Source organism: Spermophilus citellus (genome assembly GCF_964194105.1).
Source record: "Spermophilus citellus genome assembly, chromosome: 4".
Classification (NCBI taxonomy): Eukaryota; Metazoa; Chordata; class Mammalia; order Rodentia; family Sciuridae; genus Spermophilus; species Spermophilus citellus.
In genome coordinates this window covers 146367235-146387674 of record NC_138185.1, presented here as the reverse complement: position 1 = coordinate 146387674, position 20440 = coordinate 146367235, and the positions used below count along the sequence as shown (strand labels likewise).

Here is a 20440-nt window from a genome sequence, read left to right as displayed (position 1 = left end):
TATCTATATACAATCTATGAATGCAAACAAGATGTATGAAATTTTAAACAGATTTCTCATATTCTGTGCCTCTCTGGCTGAAAAAACATGAAATAAAGTTAATGGCACTTGTATTAATTAAAATGATTTATTTGTAAATATCCATTTTCTCTCTTCCTATAGAAACCAACATTTACTGCTTAAATGTCCATACCCTGAAAACTATCTCTGATTAAAATATCATGTTTTTTTTCAGATGATTTTCATCTTAAAGGCTTTCTGAAAACTTCTGCATGAATATGAAAAACATCTCTACGATATCTGAGTTTGTTTTGTTAGGACTCACCAGCACTCCGGAACTGGAAATGTTCTTCTTTTGCATATTTTTGGTGGTCTATGCAGCAATCATGGCAGGAAACCTTCTCATTGTGATCACTGTGATTTGTGACTCTCACCTTCATTCCACACCAATGTACTTCCTCCTTGGAAACCTCTCCTTTCTGGACATGTCTCTTTCCACCATCACGACCCCTAAGATGGTGGCAGATTTCCTCAGGGACAAGAAAACTATTTCCTTGTGGGGCTGTATGGCTCAGATGTTCTTCCTCCATTTCTTGGGGGGCAGTGAGATGACTCTTCTCATAGTTATGGCGGTTGATCGGTACATTGCCATCTGCAAGCCTCTTCACTACACAGCCATCATGAGCCGCAGGGTGCTGGTGGGCTCTGTGCTGCTGTCCTGGGCTGTTGGCTTGGTGCACACCATGAGCCAGATGGTCTTCACTGTCACCCTGCCCTTCTGCGGCCCCAACATAGTGGATGACATATTTTGTGACCTTCCCCTGGTAATAAAGCTTGCCTGCACTGAGACCTATGTTCTGGAGTTGCTGGTAATTGCTGACAGTGGCCTCTTGTCCTTCATCTGCTTCACAGTCTTGCTCATCTCCTACACTGTCATTCTGGTAACTGTGAGACATGGATCCTCGGGTGGGCTCTCTAAAGCTCTGTCCACACTGTCTGCTCACATCACTGTGGTCACTCTGTTCTTTGGGCCCTGTATCTTCATTTACACTTGGCCTTTTAGCAGTGTTTCAGTGGATAAATTTCTTTCTGTGTTTTATTCGGTCATTACACCCTTACTGAACCCCATTATTTACACTTTGAGGAATCGGGAGATGAAATCAGCCATGAGCAGACTGAGGACCCAGTGTTTCAGCTTCAGACACACTTTCTAGACAACAATCATGAAAATGAATGGTATTAATGGAAATCTCATGTAAATTACATTTCAGAGTAGGCTGATATTATTTTGTCTTATTTGTAAGTTTTCTAACAGTCATATTGCACACTGAAATTATTTAATATCATGTTCCATCATTATATTTTTATATTTAGTTTTATTGAAAGAATAAGTTTTCCCAATAAAATTCAACTCAGATTGAGTTTTAAAAAAATCAAACTTATCAATAAATTAGTAAATTTTTTCTTTAAATGGAATAAAGAATAAAGTAGAAATACTGGCTCATTAACTATATTTAGTAACCCAGAAACATCTAATATTAATATTCTTCACATAAAGAAAAATTAAATGTAAAATTGTTTACTTTTAATTATGGATCATTCAGTTAAATTCTCTAGATTAATAAATATAATTAAAATTATACAGATCATTCTCAATTTATAATCACATATACATTTATTTAGATTTTTTTGTCTTTTAATTGTGATAAGATTAATTTTGTAAATTTTTTTTAGTTGTTGATGGACACAACATATCTTTATTTAATTTTATGTGGTGCTGAGGATCCAACCCAGTGCCTAATCATATGAGGCATGCACTTTATCACTGAGCTACAGCCCCATCCAAAGATCACTTTTTAACAAGGCTAGCACATTAGTTTTATGAGCAGTAAGATTCATAAAGCAAATGTTATCCACTGAAAGAAATTCCACATAACAAATAAATTGTTCATAACACAATTTGGCTTATTCTTTTATTTATATGTGTATTAAATTTTCTATTCATATTTGTTCTCATATTTCTCTCTGGAAATAAGAACACTACTTTTGTGTTAATCCCTCTTGTGAATAAAGAATAAATGAAGAAACAACAATGAATTTCAGGCATTTCCCTCTCAACAAAATAGGAAGATCCAAATGGATTAAGATGCATAAAGAAAGTCATAAAGTATACTAAATTAATAAATTTAGACCTGTGGTTCATTGAGATTAGAACTGACTTTCTAGGCCTATTGATATGAAATTCAAAATGTCCATCTTTACCAAAGACTTCATAATCTCTTAGAGGCTTTATACAATACTTCTCTGTCACTGTCTCTTATGCAATATGTGAGCTACAGTAACTAGAGCTAAGGATGAATTCACAGTCATATGTGCAAGGCATATGTTATACTAAATTCTTTTCTCAAAACTGAATTGAGGAAACTGGGAACAGAGCCCCTGGGAACACAGGGCATAAAAGTATCTATTTCTAAAGATTAATATTTATTATAGAGTTAAATGTGAATATTGATAAATATGTACCCTTTTCAAATTTGTAACATTTTAGCACGTTTGATTCAGATAATCTTTCACCATAATTAATATTTTTTTATGATATAATATAAATATTATTTGATATGGCTTATGTATATGTAAAGATAGATAATAGGTACATATTTAATATATTTGAATGCGTTGATATATTTAAATATAGATATCTAAGTGTATCCAAATCATATACACATAAAAATTGTATTTATGGATAAATATAAATACATGTTCTATAGTTAATTTTAATAGGTCAACTCATTTGGCCCAAGGCACACACAGAGATAGTTGGTCTAGGATTATTTTGGGTATTTTTGTGAAGGTGTTTTTTAGATGAAATTAACAATAAAATGGGTAAACAGTAAAAGAGAGTGACCTCCATGACTTCCCCAAGCAGAGCAGAATTCTTCCTAAAGACCCTCTTTGGAACTCAAACTGCATATATCCTCCTGAGCCTCCAATTTACCAGTCTACCTCATTAGAATTTGTTCAGCCTCTACAACCATGAGAAACAATTCTTTTAAAAAAATGTGAGGATTGCAGGTTCAAAACCAGTCTCAGCAACTTAGAAAGATTGAGTCTCAAAATAAAAAGTTAAAAGGGACACGGGATGTTGCTCAGTGGTTAAGAGCCTCTCTGGGTTTAAAACTAACAAACAGACAAAACAAAACAAATCTCTCTCTCTCTCTCTCTCTCTCTCTATATATATATATATATATATATATATATATAGTATTTATGTATAAATATATATACATGTTCTATAGTTAAGATATATATATATATAGTATTTATGTATAAATATATATACATGTTCTATAGTTAAGATATATATATATATATATATATATATATATATATATATATAGAGAGAGAGAGAGAGAGAGAGAGAGAGAGAGACAGACATAGAAAGATTGCTAGATAGATAGATAGATAGATAGATAGATAGAAACATGTTGTTGATAGTGTTTCTCTGGGGAACTCTAAATCAAATATATACATTCACACACATACATATATATTCATATGTTTATAAATTATAAGTATACATAATATCATAATATATAAAACTTTATCTGAATTTTGGAAATAAGTTTAACATGGGATGCCTTTTTACTCCTAACATGCTCTTTGTGTATTTCCAAAAGTAGTGCAATTTTTAAAATCAGGAAATTGCATTAATGTTTTAGCAAAATTTAATCTATAGATCTTATTCAATTTTGTGATCAGTTACCTGAATAAAGTCATTTTAGAAAAGAAAAAAGACACCTAGAGCAGAATCTAATCCAGAGACACAGAATGTATTGAATTGCCTGCCTCTAGATTATATATTAATCTTCAACCATTCCTTAATTGTTCCTTCATACTCATGACGTAAAAGCGACATAGAAATTTCCCATGTTCTTTATTAGAGCTGCAAGTCTCAGAATTGCAATAAATATGGTATGGTTTAGGAAAATAAAAACGGAACCTAATTTAAAGCGTCTCTGATATGTTATCTCAAAACCTTGGCAAGCCTTGTCTCTCTGGCAGTAGTGTTATTCCCCATATCAGAAAGTGTTCTAATCTGCTTCAGGCGTATGTCTCAAAAATATTTTTATAGTTACTCAAGACATTCATTTATTCTCATGTCTGTGCCATTACTGGTTTGAGGGCTTCGACTAATGGCTATAACCAGATAAGGCAACAACACTAACAACAACAGAAATCATAGGCCAATATTCTTAATAAATATAGTTGTAAATATCATCAACAAAATACTAACAAACTGAATCCAATAGCATATTAAAAATTATTTGCCATGAGGAAGTGGAATTTACCCCAGGGAATTATGTAGGCTTCCACATACACAAATAAATAAATGTGATACACCACACCAACAGAATGAAAGCCAAAATGTATGATCATCTCAATGTACACAAAAAGGCATTTCAAAAAATTCATCCCTTTGTGGAAAAAAACCTATGAGTGAATTAGTTATAGAAGACATATTTCCCAAACTTAAGAAAACATGCATAATAAGCCAACAACTAACCTTGTACTGACTCTACCATTGATCTGAATTTAATGTCTTTTCAGAGTACTATTAGGCAATGATTAAAAATCTATCATGCCCAGAGTAATTTTGCATAGCAAAAAAATAATAATTGAAAAAAGAAGTCAAATTGTCATTTTTTTGAGATGATATTCTTATGTAAATAAAACCCAAAATATTCTACCAAAATTATTAGAACTAATAGATAAAGTTTCATAAAAACCATGGAAACAAATGATAGTCCATTTTCTAGAAAATGCCATAATTTCATTCTTTTTTATGGCTTAATTCACATTTTCTTAGTCCATTCATCTGTTGATGAACACCTAAGCAGTTTCATCTCTTAAGACCAATATTTTGCAAGGAGATTGGGTTAGTAATAAAAAGTTTCCCATCAAACAAAACCTTGGGCCTGATGGATATACTACTGAAGATTTTGAAGAAGTAATAACAATCTTGCTCAAACTTTCTCAAAAAAATTTTTAAAATGACTATTTCCAAACTCATCTTTGAGCAAAGCATTACACCAATATGAAAGCCACTAAGAGAAAATAATATTATAGATCAAACAAAAACAGACATGAAACTAATCTTTTAAAAACCAGAAAAATATTAGCAAACTGAATTTAACCATACATTCAATTGATCATTTATCTATTAAAAGGAATTTATTCTAAGAAATCACAGGTAGTTCAACATATGCAAATATAAAAAACGGATATAGCAAAATAACAATGTAGGAGAGCAATAACGTGATCATATGAACACATGAAGAAAAAGCATTTAACAAAATGTAATATTTTTTTCTTATAAAAACTCAAAAAAAATATTAGTTCACAAATGATACGCTCTTAGCTTGATGGAAAGCTTAAAGTGTTTCCTCTAAGAACAAGAACAGAAAAAAAAAGGATTACTAATCTTACCATTTCTATTCACATATAGTACTAAAGTCTGAGTAAGTGCAATTAGGCAAAAGAAAGAAATAAAAAGTATCAAAATTGGGAAGAAATATGTAAAATTGTCTCTGCAAATGACATGAAGCCATACATAAAATCCTACAGAATTCATTGATATTACAACTGAATTTAATAAACTTGCAGGATACAAAATCAATATATATCAGTATTATTTCTATATACTAACCACATAAATTGGAAAGGAAGTCAAGAAATAATCTCAATTTTAATAGCTACAAAATAAAATACTTACGGAATAGATTTAACTAAGGGACTAAAGCTTGTGTTGAAAATACAAATAAATATAAAGATATCTAGAATTCATACATTTAAACAATAATCTTATTAAAATGTCCACATTCATCATAGAAACCTACAGGTTAAATGTAACCCCTGTTGACAACCACAGCCTTAAGGGCCCCAGCAAACTTCCAGCTGATTGGCTCACAGCAGCCCCAGCAAACTTCCAGCTGATTGGCTCCTCTGCGGTGATGATCATTGGGCTGTTTCCCCGCCCTTTCAGACCATGGAGCTGCTCATTTGGGGGACTCTTTTGGCTCCACCCACGTGATCCAGCCAATTGGCCTCAAGAGCAGGAGGAGTCAGGGGTTGAGAGGCTCCCGGAAGCCACTGGTGGCAGTTGGGCTCTGAGAGCTCAAGTGGTACAGCGTGTGTTCTAAAAATAAAGTTCTTTTCTGCTTAACAAGTGGCTCCTGAGTGAATTGTGCCAAGCCAGACTGCAGCAACCCCCATCAAAATTCCAAAAATGGTTTTTCAAAGAAATGGGAAAAACCTTCCTAAAATTTATTTGGATCCAAAAAGACCTTGAAAAACCAAGGAAATCTTAATCAAATTGGCAAAGCGGGAGGTATCACACTACTGAAAATCTGTGGTAATCAAAAAAGCATGGTGCTAACATAAAAACAACATATAAATCAATAGAACAGAATAATGAGCACATGAAGTATTTCATGCATTTTTGGTCAATTTATTTTCAACAAAGATGCCAACAACAAGCAATGGGGAAAAGATAGCCTTTTGAGGGAAAAAAAAGGAATGCACGAAAGGATGAAAAAACTATAATATTAAAATTATTTTAAGTCAGTGATTTTTAAATTTTTTTGGTTGTCAATGAACATAATACCTTTATTTTACTTTTATTTATTTTTTATGTAGTGCTGAGGCTTGAACCCAGAGCCTCACACATGCTAGGCAAGCGCTCTACCATTGAGCTACAACCCCAGTCCCATGACTATTTTAATAACACTCAAAGCATATTTCAGAACAAACAACATTACCAGAGACAAAGAAGCTCATCTCACAGAGACAGCACTGACTTCTTTCTCTTGCCTAATTGCATTTATTCAGGATGACATATCAGATATAATCATGTTTGTCTCTAATGGAGTTTTAAAGTATGTGACAAACTGATAGGACTACAAAGACAAAGAGGCGCACACAAAATTTTGTATTAAAAAGCATTATAATCACCACTCACTAATTAATATAATTAAATAAAGATTCATCTTTGATCAACTAATTCACTATAATCTATGTATACATGAAAATATGACCAAAATGTCACAATACTCATTCTCTTTGAAGCACACAGCCTTTGAAAATTTGAAAATTATTATTATAGTCAAATAAACAAGTCTCCATTAATTCTAAAAAGCATTCAAATTACCCAGATTTGTACACAAATCCACATAGCACTGCATTTGTAAAATCTCCAAACTGGGAATAACATAAATTTCCCACAGCATGTGAACAGGTAACAAAACTATGTTTTTTAAGTACAAGAGCATTCAGCAATACAAATTAAAAACATATATATTCTTTTGAAACAAATAACAGCATGACAAATTTTCAAATAAGTATGATGGGTTAAAGAAGTAAGATTCAAAAAGTGGACATTCTACTTGATTTCATTTACATAAAAGTTCAAAATATGCAAAATTAGTAATAGAGTACAGGTGAGTGGTTGTCTGTGGAGATAGGATGTGTGGAGGAGTTGGAAAGGGAGCTTTGGGGGCTGAGGCACATGTCACCATCCAGACTATGATGATTTTTTTCATGGTTGTACATATGTATCCACACCTATCAAACTGAACTTTTAAAATATGAGTAGTTTGTTATATGTAAATGTACTATTGTAAAGAGTTTTTTTTATTGGTTGTTCAAAACATTACATAGTTCTTGATATATCATATTTCACACTTTGATTCAAGTGGGTTATGAACTCCCATTTTTACCCCATATACAGATTTCAGAGTCACATCAGTTACACTTCCACTGATTTACTTATTGACATACTCATGTCTGTTGTATTCTGCTGCCTTTCCTATCCTCTACTATCCCCCCTCCCCTCCCCTCCTCTCCCCTCTTCTCTCTCTACCCCCTCTACTGTAATTCATTTCTCCCCCTTGTATTATTTTTCCCTTTCCCCTCACTTCCTCTTGTATGTAATTTTGTATAACCCTAAGGGTCTCCTTCCATTTCCAAGCATTTTCCCTTTTCTCTCCCTGTCCCTCCCACCTCTCATCCCTGTTTAATGTTAGTCATCTTCTCATGCTCTTCTTCCCTACTCTGTTCTTAGTTATTCACCTTATATCAAAGAAGACATTTGGCATTTGTTTTTTAGGGATTGGCTAGCTTCACTTAGCATAATCTGCTCTAATGCCATCCATTTCCCTCCAAATTCTATAATTTTGTCATTTTTTAATGCAGAGTAATACTCCATTGTGTATAAATGCCACATTTTTTTATCCATTCGTCTATTGAAGGGCATCTAGGTTGCTTCCACAGTCTTGTTATTGTGAATTGTGTTGCTATGAACATCGATGTGGCAGTGTCCCTGTAGCATGCTGTTTTTAAGGTCTTTAGGGAATAGACCCAGAAGGGGAATAGCTGGATCAAATGGTGGTTCCATTCCCAGCTTTCCAAGAAATCTCCATACTGCTTTCCAAATTGGTTGCACCAATTTGCAGTCCCACCAACAATGTACAAGTGTACCCTTTTCCCCACATCCTCGCCAGCACTTGTTGTTGTTTGACTTCATAATGGCTGCCAATCTTACTGGAGTGAGATGATATCTTAGGGTGGTTTTGATTTGCATTTCTCTGACTGCTAGCGATGGTGAGCATTTTTTCATGTACTTGTTGATTGATTGTATGTCCTCCTCTGAGAAGTGTCTGTTTAGGTCCTTGGCCCATTTGTTGATTGGGTTATTTGTTATCTTATTGTCTAATTTTTTGAGTTCTTTATATACTCTGGATATTAGGGCTCTATCTGAAGTGTGAGGAGTAAAGATTTGTTCCCAGGATGTAGGCTCCCTATTTACCTCTCTTATTGTTTCTTTTGCTGAGAAAAAAATTTTAGTTTGAGCAACTCCCATTTGTTGATTCTAGATATTAATTCTTGTGCTATTGGTGTCCTATTGAGGAATTTGGAGCCCGAACCCACAGTATGTAGGTCGTAGCCAACTTTTTCTTCTATCAGATGCCTTGTCTCTGGTTTGATATGAAGCTCCTTGATCCATTTTGAGTTAACTTTTGTGCATGGAGAGAGAAAGGGATTCAGTTTCATTTTGTTGCATATGGATATCCAGTTATCCCAGCACCATTTGTTGAAGATGCTATCCTTCCTCCATTGCATGCTTTTAGCCCCTTTATCAAATATAAGAAAGTTGTAGTTTTGTGGGTTGGTTTCTGTGTCCTCTATTCTGTACCATTGGTCCACCCGCCTGTTTTGGTACCAATACCATGCTGTTTATGTTACTATTGCTCTGTAGTATAGTTTGAAGTCTGGTATCGCTATACCACCTGATTCATACTTCCTGCTTTGCATTGTTTTTGCTATTCTGGGTCTTTTATTTTTCCATATGAATTTCATGATTGCTTTCTCTATTTCTACAAGAAATGCCATTGGGATTTTGATTGGCATTGCATTAAACCTATAGAGAACTTTTGGTAATATCGCCATTTTGATGATGTTAGTTCTGCCTATCCATGAACAGGGTATATTTTTCCATCTTCTAAGATCTTCTTCAATTTCTCTCTTTAGGGTTCTGTAGTTTTCATTGTATAAGTCTTTTACCTCTTTTGTTAGGTTGATTCCCAAGTATTTTATTATTTTTGAGGATATTGTGAATGGAGTGGTTGTCCTCATTTCCATTTCAGAGGGTTTGTCGCTGATATACAGGAATGCCTTTGATTTATGCGTGTTGATTTTATATCCTGCCACTTTGCTGAATTCATTTATTAGCTGTAATAGTTTCTTTGTAGACCCTTTTGGGTCTGCTAGGTATAGAATCATGTCATCTGCAAATAGTGATAATTTAAGTTCTTCTTTTCCTATTTTTATGCCTTTAATTTCTTTCGTCTGTCTAATTGCTCTGGCCAGTGTTTCGAGAACTATGTTGAACAGAAGTGGTGAGAGAGGGCATCCCTGTCTTGTTCCAGATTTTAGAGGGAATGCCTTCAATTTTTCTCCATTCAGAATGATGCTAGCCTGGGGCTTAGCGTAGATTGCTTTTACAATGTTGAGGTATGTTCCTCTTATCCCTATTTTTTCGAGAGTTTTGAACAAGAAGGGATGCTGTACTTTGTCGAATGCTTTTTCCACATCTATCGAGATGATCATATGGTTCTTATTTTTAAGTCTATTGATGTGGTGGGTAACATTTATTGATTTCCGTATATTGAACCAGCCTTGCATCCCAGGGATGAATCCTACTTGATCATGGTGTACAATTTTTTTGATATGATTTTGTATCCGATTTGCCAGAATTTTATTGAGGATTTTTGCATCTAGGTTCATTAGAGATATAGGTCTGTAGTTTTCTTTCTTTGAAGTGTCTTTGTCTGGTTTAGGAATCAGGGTGATGTTGGCCTCGTAGAATGAATTTGGAAGTTCTCCCTCTTTTTCTATTTCCTGAAATAGCTTGAAATGTATTGGTATTAGTTCCTCTTTAAAGGTTTTGTAAAACTATGCTGTATACTCATCCAGTCCTGGGCTTTTCTTAGTTGGTAATCTTTTGATGGTTTCTTCTATTTCCTCAATTGATATTGATCTGTTTAGGTTGTCTATATCCTCCTGTCTCAATCTGGGCAGATCATATGACTTAAGAAATTTATCGATGCCTTCACTATCTTCTATTTTATTGGAGTATAAGGATTCAAAGTAATTTCTGATTATCTTCTGTATTTCTGAAGTGTCTGTTGTGATATTGCCTTTTTCATCCCGTATGCTAGTAATTTGAGTTCTCTCTCTTCTTCTCTTCGTTAGCATGGCTAAGGGTCTGTCGATCTTATTTATTTTTTCAAAGAACCAACTTTTAGTTTTATCAATTTTTTCAATTGTTTCTTTTGTTTCTATTTCATTAATTTCAGCTCTGATTTTAATTATTTCTTGCCTTCTACTTCTTTTGCTGTTATTTTGCTCTTCTTTTTCTAGGATTTTGAGATGAAGTATGAGATCATTTATTTGTTGGTTTTTTCTTTTTTTAAGGAATGAACTCCATGCAATGAATTTTCCTCTTAGAATTGCTTTGAATGTGTCCCATAGATTCCGATATGTTGTGTCTGTGTTTTCATTTATCTCTAAGATTTTTTTAATTTCCTCCTTAATGTCTTCTATAACCCATTGATCATTCAGTAACCTATTGTTCATTCTCCAAGTGATGCATGATTTTTCCTTCCTTCTTTTATCGTTGATTTTCAGTTTCATTCCATTATGGTCAGATAAGATGCATGGTATTATCTCTACTCCTTTATATTGTCTAAGAGTTGCCCTGTGACATAATATATGATCTATTTTTGAGAAGGATCCATGTGCTGCTGAGAAGAAAGTGTAACTGCTTGATGTTGGGTGGTATATTATATATATATATATATATATATATATATATATATATATATATATGTCAATTAAGTCTAGGTTGTTAATTGTGTTATTGAGTTCTATAGTTTCCTTATTCAACTTTTGTTTGGAAGATCTGTCCAGTGGTGAGAGAGGTGTGTTGAAGTCTCCCATTATTATTGTATGGTGGTCTATTAGACTCTTGAACTTGAGAAGAGTTTGTTTGATGAACATAGCTGCACCATTGTTTGGGGCATATATATTTATTATTGTTATGTCTTGTTGGTGTATGGTTCCCTTGAGCAGTATGTACTGTCCCTCTTTATCCCTTTTGATTATCTTTGGCTTGAAATCTATTTTATTTGATATGAGTATGGACACTCCTGCTTGTTTCCGCAGTCCGTATGAGTGATATGATTTTTCCCAACCTTTCACCTTCAGTCTATGTATGTCTTTTCCTATCAAATGCGTTTCCTGTAGGCAGCATATTGTTGGGTCATGTTTTGTGAACCATTCTACTACCCTGTGTCTCTTTATTGGTGAGTTTAAGCCATTAACATTTAGGGTTATTATTGAGATATGGATTATCCTTCCAGCCATATTTGTTTATTTATGTTACTGAATATGGTTTGTTTTCCTCTTTGATTATTTTCCCCCCTTTACTGTCCTTCCTCCCACTGTTGGTTTTCATTGTTATTTTCCATTTCCTCTTCCTGTAATGTTTTGCTGAGGATTTTTTGGAGAGATGGTTTTCTAACTGCAAATTCTTTTAACTTTTGTTTATTGTGGAAGGTTTTAATTTCATCTTCCATCTTGAAGCTTAATTTTGCTGGATACACAATTCTTGGTTGGAACCCATTTTCTTTCAGTGTTTGAATTATGTTATTCCAGGATCTTCTAGCTTTCAAAGTCTGTGTTGAGAGATCAGCTGTTATCCTGATTGGTTTACCCCTAAATGTAATCTGCTTCCTTTCTCTTGTAGCTTTTAAAATTCTCTCCTTATTCTGTATGTTGGGCATCTTCATTATAATGTGTCTAGGTGTGGATCTCTTATGATTATGCACATTCGGCGTCCTGTAGGCTTCTAGGATTTGGGATTCTGTCTCATTCTTCAAGTCTGGGAAGTTTTCTCAAATTATTTCATTGAATAGATTTCTCATTCCTTTGGTTTGGAGCTCTGTGCCTTCCTGTATCCCAGTGACTCTTAAGTTTGGTCTTTTAATGTTATCCCATATTTCTTTGATGTTCTGCTCATGGTTTCTTAACAGTCTTGCTGAGCTGTCTATGTTCTTTTCAAGTTGAAATACTTTGTCTTCATTGTCTGATGTTCTATCTTCTAAGTGTTCTACTCTGCTGGTAGTATTCTCAATTGAGTTTTTAAGTTGGTTTATTGCTTCCTGCCTTTCTATGATTTCTGTTTGTTTGTTTTTTATAACCTCTATCTCCCTGTATAGTTGATCTTTTGCTTCCTGGATTTGTTTATGTATTTCATTGTTGAAGAGATCTTTCATTGTCTGATTTTGCTGTCTAGTGTCTTCCTTGAGACTCCAGATAATCTGAAGCATGTATCTCCTGAATTCTTTATCTGACATTCCTTCTGCTGCAGATATTACCTCTTCTAACGTTGAGTTGACCTGCATTGCTTGTGGGCCTTTCTTTCCTTGTCTCTTCATACTGTTTGCGTTTCTTTCTGCTTACTGAGACTGTTGTGTTGTTGAATTTTCCCCCTATATATTTGTATTACTCTTGTATAGTTTCAAAGTCTCCCGCGCAGGCGTGGGCAGGGGCTCTGCTCCTCCTCCTATTGGGGCACTGTGCCTACCACATCGGCAGGCCGCTGGGCCTGTTCTGCTGGTTGGTAGCAGGTGCGCCTACCTTGCAGGCACGTGGGGCGGCTCTGCCACTCCCAGGTTGCTGGGCCTGACCTGCTGGTGGGATGCAGGTCCGGTACCTTTCAGGCGCGGGGGGAGGGCGCACACCTATTTGTATTTAGACAGGCGAAATGGAGGACATAATGCTTGGGATGAAAGTTGGGGGGAAGGGGTAGGTAGGTGCTCTTGAAAAGAAAGAAGGAGAGGGAGATAGATAGCATAGAGGAGAATGGAAAGAGCCATAAAACTTGGAAGGGGAGAGAGAGAGGGAAAAGGGAGAGAAAAAATTAAAATGAAATAGGAAATAAAATTAGGTCTTAGAGATCCATTTTCTTCTCTTCCCGTAGGCAAAGCTGTGCCCTCCGGGCTGAGTTTTGCCCTCAATGTGTCAACAGCAATCCCTGTAAGGCGGTTCCTGGGAGTATCTCAATCCTGTTGGTCCAGAGCCGTTGCACTTCTATGGCCCCTCCTCCCCTTCCTCCTGCCAGCCAGCCAGGTCCTGCTCACCGGAGGCAGTTCCCCAAGGATTTGGTTACACTTTCAGCCCCACCGAGTGCTCTATTTTCCTAACTACTGAGCACTTTCGCTGTCATTCATCTAAGCCCCAGTGCTGTGGAGATGTGGTCTGGGAGTCAATTGTTTAATTTTTCCGGACCCCTTTGGTGGGCACACCTTCGGAATCTGGCAGCTAAGACCATTGGTGTCGCTGCTGGTGGTAATAGGAGTTGGGGGTCGAGGATCCCCTCTACTTCCCTCAGCCCCTACAGTCACAACCACACTGCTGATGGTAGGAGGAGTTGGGGGTCTGGAGTGTCCTCTGTTTCCCTCCGCCCCTACCGTCACACCCTCTCAGTTCGCGGTTGGGGGATTTGGGGGTAGGGAGTCTTCTCTGCTTCCCTCTGCCCCTACAGTCACGCCCTCGTCACTGGCAGTAGGGGGAGTTGGGGGTCGAGAGTCCTTTGGCCCTTACGGTCACGCCCACGGAGAGATTTTGAAGTTTCCCGGTTTTTTGTATCTGGTGTGGGTGGGAGTCACACACCTGCTAAAGTAGATTCTGCTGGGAAGGAATCTCTTTGGCCGAACTTTGGTGACTTCCCCTCTCTGCTGTGGTGGGCCCCTGGCTCCTTGCCGGAGTGTCCGAAGGGAGGGGTGGAACTGGCTTGTCTCTGGTCTGACACAATCTCTGGTTTTAGTTCCCAGTTTGCTATTTCGTAAAGGGTTGGTTAGATTCCCTTCACGCTGTCTGGGGGGGGGGAGCCGTTCGCCGGGTGGGCGGGGCTGTTGGTAGAGCCGGGAGGGCACAGGCTGTCTGCTGGGCCAGGCGGGGACAGTTCTCGCTGGGCCGGGCCGCCGGGGGCTGACTATAGAGCCGGGCAGCTGCGGCCGCGTGGCTAGAATCCGGGACGGCGAGATGGCGGGTGCAGTCTGCGGGTTCGGGTGGGCCGCTTTCTGAAGCGGCAGGTGGCCGCGGGATTGTACCTCTGCACCCGCCGGGGGTCCGCCTGTAGAGCCAGGCAGCTGCGGCCGCGTGGCTACGAGCCTGGCAGGCGTGGTGGCCGTTCACAGAGCGAGAGCAGGCCCTTCCCGGGACGGTGGGATGGCGGGTGCTATCTGCGGGTTCGGGCGGGCCGCGCCGCTCTGGGCCGCCAGCCGCTTGCAGAAGCGGCAGGTGGCTGCGGTACTGGACCTCCGCGCCCACGTGGCCGGCCAAGATCCACTTGTCTGGGACAAACTGACACTTCTAATTCCCAGCAGGTCCCCTCTTAACGGAATTTTGCTAGAAGTTCCTCAGTAGGTAGACTGCCGCTGTTCCAATGGGTCTTTCTGATCCCGTTAATGTGGAGACATTGGAATCGCTGCTTCCTCGCCGGCGGCCATATTGGATCTATAAAGAGTTTTTAATACCTAATACGTTAAATTGAATGTATTTTAAACTCACATTAATGTCCTTTTAAAAAACTTAAGATATCCTAATAATTTTACATCCAGTTTGTAACAATTAATATCTCATGTTATCAGAATAAATTGAAAGATACTGGACATTTGACCAAGACTTCCTGCCTGCTTAGAAAACCTTGGCATGTACTAGGACACTCAACCATATCATGGTTTTCTGTTTGTGGTCACATGTCACACTGTCCAGCATATGATCTCCCTTGAAATTGGAAATAAGATTTGAATTAAATATTATTATACAGATAGAGTTAGAGATCAAAATTGCAGAAGATATCTCCTTAGTATTTATGATCAAATGCTTAGTTTTTAAAGCTTCACTATTTTTTTAATTGGACTAATTTAAGTGGGGTTTAACTTGACTCCTTGTCCTGAGTATTCAAGATTATGCAAAACTCAATATAACTCTTAACAAAGAAATCCCCAGGAGAATTTCAAGATAATTATTTCCATGATTTTGTTTTGTTCAGAGCACAGAATAGATAAATTTAACCCAAGGGATGGCTTCAGGTGGTAAATATAGGTCATGCTGAAGGAGAGCATTTCCACAGACACTGTCTCCACCAAACAATGGATGTCATCACAAGCACACATCAGAAGAGAAGAAAAGAGAATCTCATCTAAGCAAAAATACAGGGTTGAGTAAGTCATCTCATCTCTCTAATTCTGTTTTCTAATTCTTAAAACAAGTTTATGCCTTATCTTAAAATGTCCAATATACTTGGAGTTGACAATACCTTTTTTTTATCTTTTGACATTTTCAATAAACTATTTATGGGTTTTCTCCTACTATTCTATTCCTACTTGTATTTACAGTGCACACACCAATAAAAAGTACTGCTTCAGAGATGTTCTCAGATCTATCTCAGGAGATCACGGTTACTGCTTTCTAATCAACATGAGCAGCTTCCTGCTACCCGAGCTCAAATGGTCCCTGCCTTTTAAAAGAGTAAAGTTTTCCTTTGTTTGTTTGTTTAATATCAGAGAGTAGATAAGATAACATTTAGCTTAGAGAGAGAAGTATAAAGGATTGCAAACCTAATGAGAAGTGATATAAAACTGAAGTCATAAGATTAAAATGGATAACCTTAGAACAAAGGAAAGTATTATGAGCTACTAGACTAGTTCTGTGTATCTTGTGAGCATGTATTTCAGGCAACCTATTATATTTTCTAAGTCCTAATATATTCTTGCAAAAATACACATATTGAGAATATCACAGAGTTAAGAGATTTTATAGTCAAAAAATCTTTGCAGATCAAGAAAAAAACTTTATTATATCTAGAGAGAAACAAATACTTTTGTTACTGAATTAATTTTTTTTCTGTATTTTAATACTCCTCAAAAAATAACTCAAACTGTCTCCTTTTCCAATGTTCAGTTTTATTAGTACCAAAAGTAACATTAGCCCTTTTTATAAAAATTATTTCTAAATTAAAGATCAGAATTCCAAAGATGTTTTAATAGAATGTCCTATTGCCTCTAGTTTCTCTAAAATATTAATAGCCCCTTCTGGAGAAAAAAAGGTGAAAGGTGAAACAGTGATTATGCTCTTGGAAAGCCAGCAGAATGTCTAATATACCAATCACATTTTAATACCCTGCACTTGCTGAATAGAATAATGTGACATTAGATAAAATATCAGCAGTAAGTCTTTTAAAGAAAGGGAATTGTATACATTTTGCTAACAGAGTTCAACAGAGTTGTAAAAGTGTTGCCCATAGCTCTGGAAACAGAATGGTTTTGAGATCCACTATAAAGAAAAGTTAAAGGAAATAACTAATATTTATTAACATACTCACAGTACTTGAAGATATTATGTGTTTTCTGTATATATTTTCTTTAACTTATTTATGAAATGTATTAGATTGACTGTGATCATTTTATGGATAAGGAAATGGAAACAGAAGTAGGTTTAATACAGGCTATAAGGTCAAAAGGGTCAGAGATTTCAGTAGTATATAATGTTAAAATCTAAGGTTATTCTATTATATCTACCAAAATTGGCTAATATTAATATAGTAATATTAATAATTTGTCCATCAATATTTTGAACATAACAGTTATAAAACTAATTTTCTTTAAAATACATGTTAAAAACATACATAGTCATCTTTTAGCAAATTATTCTCTCAAACACATTTGAAATTATTCTTTTTCCATTATTGTTATCTATGTAACTTATTCCAACAGAAACAGTTAGTTTTGAAAAGTATACTTGAAAATTTATTGTTTACAAGAAATTAATTTTGATAAAAAGTTTAGATTGTTCAAATTTTGCTGGAGGAATGAATCTATTTGGTGAAATATTAGTTGATTTTCTTTATAATTTGAGTAAATAGAGCTGAAAATATGTGTATTTACAAGCTATGAGACTATTAATCTGTGTCTCCTTTTCCCTCGCAAACTTTGTGTTGCTTAATTCCTTTAGGAAATGTTCTTTATTTGTTCTTCTATCTTCCCCTCTTCTTTCTTCCTTATATACTTATTCTTCTAACTCCTCAGTAAAAGAGGAAGAGGTACTAACTCAGAAAACAGTAATGGTTTTTATTATTAACACTATGCTTGACCCCATCCTGGTGATTTCCAGAGGTAAAAGAAGATGAGACACACAAGTTAAATAATACCAAGCAGATTTAAGTAAGGAAGGAAAATGGGCAATTATTTTTCTACCATTAATCTTGAAAAACAAATTGTCATTTTACTTAAGACATCAATATAAGCAATATTTAGAGATGAATATTGATGTTCACAGGTTTAACTTCACATTCATACTCAGCATTACCAAAAATGTATTTAATTTACATATGTATGTAATTTATTCCCAGCTTATGAATAATATATAGTTGATAGACAGCCAGATACATGACATTTTTAAGATTCATGTTCAGGAGACTAATATTTCAAAACCTAGGTATTTCATTAAATACTTTAATATAATTGAAGGCAAATACTTTCTATTGATAATCTTGAGTTATGTGTATTTTTCAGAGAGATTCTGCAATCTGTATATGGGGTAAAAATGGGAGTTCATAACCCACTTGAATCAAATGTGGGAAATATGATATGTCAAGAACTATGTAATGTTTTGAACAACCAACAATAAAAATTTAAAAAAAAAGAAAAATGCAAAATACAGTCCTAATGCAATACTAAAAAAAAAAAAAAGATGGAACCTAAGTCTGAATTGCCTTCGCTTTGGTTAAAACATTTCTACATGACTCTATATTAATATTTTTTCTAATCCATTCAGTTCACAAAATAAACACTTTTAAAATGTTTATTAATGATAAATTATGCACACAGTTTTGCATGCAGATCATTATGCCAGGATATTGATTACTTGGCCTCGAAGATATTTACTATATGAGTTTCTCTCATAAAGGTTGTCCCAACATTTATTTTTGAGGGAACAACTAAAAATTTAATTTTATGATGTCATATAGTAGAGGTTCCATTGAGGCTTGAAGTAGTTGTTACACAGATTACAAGAAAGTGTAAGATTCTATCATATAATTTATACTGAATTTCATAGTGTTTCCCATCATCTTCCCAAGTATATGATTTAATTTTTGTTATATAGTATAATGATTGCTGGTGCTACACTCAGATAGACCTATTTTCCAGGTGACTACCATAATTTTTTTAATCCTTTCATGATCCTTTTCTGCTTTCCTTACTGGCTTCTTGGGAGAGTGCTTGCTCAGCAAATCATTTGCAAGACAATCTCTCTTAATGTCTTGGAATGTTAGTTTCTCTTTAGGGCATAATACAATTCATATTTAACCAAGATTTCTCCTGAAATTATACTTTCTAATTTCAGATATAGACGATAGATTTCAATGTGCATATCAACTTCTGAAAGTTAAATACATTTTCTCATTCTACTATTTAATAATCTATCCTCCTCTCTAGGTTATTTCAGATGGAACACTGAATGAAATGGACGGAGAAAATCAGTCTGTAGTGTCAGAATTTGCACTTCTGGGACTTGGCCACTCATGGAATATGAAGGTGTTACTTTTCATGATATTTTTGATGCTTTATTTTGTCATTGTAACTGGAAATATTGTCATCATGACCTTAATCATCACTGACCCTCATCTCCATTCCCCCATGTACTTCTTTTTGGCCAACCTGTCCTTTGTTGATATGTGGCTGTCCTCAGTCACCACTCCAAAGATGATCACAGACTTTCTCAGGGAGAACAAAACCATTTCCTTTGCAGGTTGCATGTGCCAAATCTTCTTTGCCCATTTCATTGCAGCAGGTGAGATGGTGCTCCTGGTGGTCATGGCCTATGACCGCTATGTGGCCATCTGCAAACCACTCCATTACTCCACCATTATGAGCCTGCAAAAGTGCATTGGGTTGGTGGTTTCTTCCTGGACAGTTGGCTTTGTGCATGCCATGAGTCACATAGTTGTAATTGTGCGGCTGCCTTTCTGTGGCCCCAGGGAAATTGACAGCTTCTTCTGTGATATGCCTCTGGTGATCAAGCTGGCCTGCATGGATTCCTATAATTTAGACCTTTTAATGAATGTTGAATGTGGATTTGTAGGCATAACCTGTTTTATTCTCTTGCTGATATCTTACACATATATTCTTCTCAGTGTTCACCAGAAATCTAAAACTGGTGCATCTAAAGCCCTGTCCACCTGCAGTGCCCACATCTCAGTAGTGGTGATCTTTTTTGTACCTTGCATCTTCATCTATGTGTGTCCACTCAATATCACCTGGTTAGACAAATTTCTAGCTGTGTTTTACTCTGTTTATACACCTCTTCTCAATCCAGCTATTTATACTATGAGAAATAAAGAGATGAAAATTGCTATGAAAAGACTCTGGAGCTATTACATGGGTTCCCAGGGAAAGACTTAATGCCCCAAAACTGATTGCATGTACTTCACGGTGACAATGCATTGATCCTATAAAATAGGCTTAAATTCAGGGAATTCAGTTTATGTCTACAATTATTTCTAGTCTCCAAATGCAATTATATATTCAATGTAATTCAAGGAATTTAACATTTACAGATCAAACATAAACACTGTTATATATTTCCATAACATCCATATATGAAAGATCCTTCTTTGGGGGGGGGTAAATTATTGAACTCATCTGCCTATATCACTAACAATGTGAAGAAGACCCTAAAATTGGTTTAACTAACTCATATGTCCATCCTAATGAGTAAATTTCATGGAACTTCCTTTGAATATTGTCATAACTTC

The 20440-nt window shown here is 35.9% G+C and overlaps 2 protein-coding genes across 2 annotated transcripts; both read left to right on the top strand.

Annotated features, from left to right (window-relative positions):
* Window positions 1-272: 272 nt before the first annotated feature.
* Window positions 273-1214, top strand: LOC308646193 (olfactory receptor 4K13-like; the record flags this gene model as incomplete). Its single annotated transcript, XM_081288861.1, has 1 exon — window positions 273-1214. One exon carries the CDS (start codon window positions 273-275, stop codon window positions 1212-1214), a length of 942 nt encoding a protein of 313 aa, XP_081144987.1.
* A 17934-nt stretch (window positions 1215-19148) lies between these two features.
* LOC308646203 (olfactory receptor 4K14-like) lies at window positions 19149-20087 on the top strand (the record flags this gene model as incomplete). The annotated part of the gene is made up of 1 exon (XM_081288869.1): window positions 19149-20087. One exon carries the CDS (start codon window positions 19149-19151, stop codon window positions 20085-20087), a length of 939 nt encoding a protein of 312 aa, XP_081144995.1.
* Between the last annotated feature and the right edge of the window lie 353 nt (window positions 20088-20440).